This window comes from Aureococcus anophagefferens (genome assembly GCF_000186865.1).
Source record: "Aureococcus anophagefferens unplaced genomic scaffold AURANscaffold_7, whole genome shotgun sequence".
Classification (NCBI taxonomy): Eukaryota; class Pelagophyceae; order Pelagomonadales; family Pelagomonadaceae; genus Aureococcus; species Aureococcus anophagefferens.
Genome location: NW_008705567.1, coordinates 15,357 through 18,124, shown reverse-complemented (window position 1 = coordinate 18,124; position 2,768 = coordinate 15,357). Strand labels below are relative to the sequence as shown.

The 2,768-nt window shown below is 59.9% G+C and overlaps 1 protein-coding gene across 1 annotated transcript in view; it reads right to left on the bottom strand.

The window, feature by feature from the left end:
- Nucleotides 1-461: 461 nt before the first annotated feature.
- AURANDRAFT_63357 (hypothetical protein) overlaps nt 462-2,768 on the bottom strand; it is a gene marked incomplete at both ends in the record, with an annotated part of 2,666 nt that continues 359 nt past the window's right edge. The window contains 5 exons of the mRNA XM_009037762.1: nt 462-836; nt 1,034-1,440; nt 1,494-1,589; nt 1,784-1,972; nt 2,155-2,344. Of these exons, the coding sequence (XP_009036010.1) occupies nt 462-836; nt 1,034-1,440; nt 1,494-1,589; nt 1,784-1,972; nt 2,155-2,344 (1,257 nt within the window). The remainder of the gene's footprint in view (nt 837-1,033; nt 1,441-1,493; nt 1,590-1,783; nt 1,973-2,154; nt 2,345-2,768) is intronic.

Sequence of the window (2,768 nt, the reverse complement as noted above, 5' to 3'; positions counted from 1 at the left end):
CAGGCGCCGGACGTGCATCGTGTCCGGGAAATGAAGCAAGCGGATGCTCCACTCTCGAGTGACGTAAAAGGACGAGTCAGTTCGTCAGACACGGTTTTCGTAGGCTCCCGATGAAGGGTGCACCAGTTTATTCGCATGTTCTTGGACTTGACAGTGAAATTCTTGCGGAGGATGGCAGGGAAGTGCTTCTCGAGGAATATGATGCGCGCCGTGCAAGTGTTTTTCCAGCCCGTGGTGATAGCTTGATTTTTGTTTAAGCCCTAACGCGCGATGCAAAGTGAAGAATTCTGGACGTGCGCTTCGTTTCCCTCGAGCGCCGCGAATTTCTCGGGCCTCGTCGGTGCGAACCAGGGCTTGATCGCCGCGACCAGTGCTGCTCAGCCGCCAGTAGTCGCCGTACCTGGCGAGGAGGGGGTCCAGCGGCAGCTCGCCGCGGTTCACCGTGCCCTTGTCGACGATCATCAAATCGAGCTCGTCATCATGTCCTCGGGCTTTGCCATGGCCTCCTCGACGAGGATGTGGTGAGTGAAGAGGATTCTGACCTCCCGCCCGATGAGCTTCAGGCGCTTGCCGATGATGGCCGTAAGCTGCGCGCCTGACACTTTGTACGCGGAGCAGTGCCGCGCCGCGTCTCCGAGCGTCACCTCGCCGACGCTGGCGGCGTACGTCAGCCGGTCGCCAAAGACCAGCGCCGCGGGGTCGAGCGACACCTTCAGCGGCTTCATGTAGTTCTCGATGAGCTCGCCCATGAGCCCCGCGGCGCCCGCCTCCGCATTGCGCACGCGCTCGTGGTAGTCCGAGATGTCGGCCAGCGCGTACTCGATGCGCCGCGCGACCTGTCATCGCTCGATTCGATGGCCCGACGGGCTGCGTGAACGCGCATTCATTGGATTCATAATATAATTGAATTGTTAAGTTGAAGAAATTCTATAAGTTTCCGCGGACCGCGGGGAGCGAGGCGAGGCGAAGCGCAGAGAGCAGCCTCGTCACGCCCGTGCCGTCCTGCGACTCGAGCCGCACGGAAGGCGACGACCGTGTCGCGTGCGCCCTTGGCGCACAAGGACAGGCCCATGTGGGCGGGGTCGTCGACGCACGCGAGTGGCGGAATGAAAGGAAAAATGTCGAGGCCGACGCGGCCCGGGTACTCCGCCTGGAAGGCGGAGTAGAAGCGCGACTTCTCGAACGGCACGTGCCCGTGTCCGCCTCCCAGTCCGCGAAGAACGAGCTGTCGGCCTTGAGCTTGAGCGTGTCCGAGTTCGTAGTTCGGCCGTTCGGCGGCGGGGTCGTCTCCGTCGTGGTTCTCAGCGCCGTTGTAGCCGCAGACTTGGCGGCAAGCCACCTTGGAGCCCTTGGCGCCCCGGCTCCAGAGCTGGTCCGCGACGAGCGCCATTTTGTGATCGACGTCGTGCCGTCCGTCGACGAGTTTCACGCCCGCACGGCCTGCGGGGGTCGCGCGGTCGACGCGCGGTCGGGCGACTTCGAGGGGTACTCACACGCGTTGCAGACCGATTCCCCGGGGCAATTGAACTGGGGGACGTCCTTGCAGAGATTGGCCATCGGCTTGGTCGCCTCGCTCAACCAGGGGCAACCTCTACACAGCTAAGATCATTGAAGATTTGCTGCGTGAAGGAGGGCCTGCCGCGTGTCGACGACGATGGTGTGCTGGATGATGCTGGCCTTTGGGGCCCAGCGCGCCGTCGATTCGTTCAAAGGCGCCGTCGAGAACTTGCAATTCGAGCTTCGGGCCGCCCGGCTGCGGCGCCTCGATGGGGGGCGTGCGGACGTCTCCGACGGAGAAGGTGGAGTTCGAGCTGGACATCAGGGATGCGATCGGCTTCCACCTCGTCCTCAAGCGCAAACACTGGACGGCGCGGATGATGGTCGGGAACCGTGTGGAAATCAAATTTAGAACTCAGGGGGGGCACGAGTGTTTTTTGTGACACCGTCGATGAAGCCGCTGACATCGCAAAACCTGTTATAAATAAAGCCTCGAAAATATGGGCTGACAAATCCCCATAGGATTCTAAAAACCGAGGCTCTGCGAGGCCATAATTTTTGTGAAATCCAGATCGGCTTCCACGAACCCAGACTCCTTGATTATCAGTTAGACGCCCTCTATCCACCGCACTAGGCCGCCCGGCCGCCAAATTCGACGATCTGCAATCGGCCGATTTTCATTGTCCCCCCCTACTTGTAGGTCTTCCCCAGCTAGAGGCGGCGAGGCGACGCACCCGAGCCCCTCGTATCCCCCGATGCCGCTCACACCGCCATAGCTGCTTCCCATCCGGCGACGAGCCTTCGACGCCTCCATCAGTGTGCGAAACAAAGTCGCTCCAACAATTACCTGGTACTTATATCTTCAACAAAAAAGTAAACATTGCACATCAACTTGAAGATATGCTGCACGCTTGTCGACCCGAACCAGCGACCCGCGCTCTCAAACTTCCTTGATTAATACGTTTAGCGCGCAATCTTGGTTTGTTATCTTCGGCGTGGCCATATTCGCCAATCTTGCCTCTGGCCCCGCGGCTTGGCCGCGCGCGCGGTCGATTTTCAGGAGGTGTAGTACACGTCCCGCCCGCCGCCGGCGGGAAACAATAATTAAATATTAATTATTTAATTCGAGTGGGCGCGCCTAGGCGTACGTTGTTTCGCACACTGGCCTCCATACGTCTCCATGCGGGGCCCGTAAAGCCCTCTAAATCTTAGGTGATGTTTGGTGTGGGGTTTGAGGCTTACGCCGGCGAGCGAGGAGCGGCGAGCCGCAA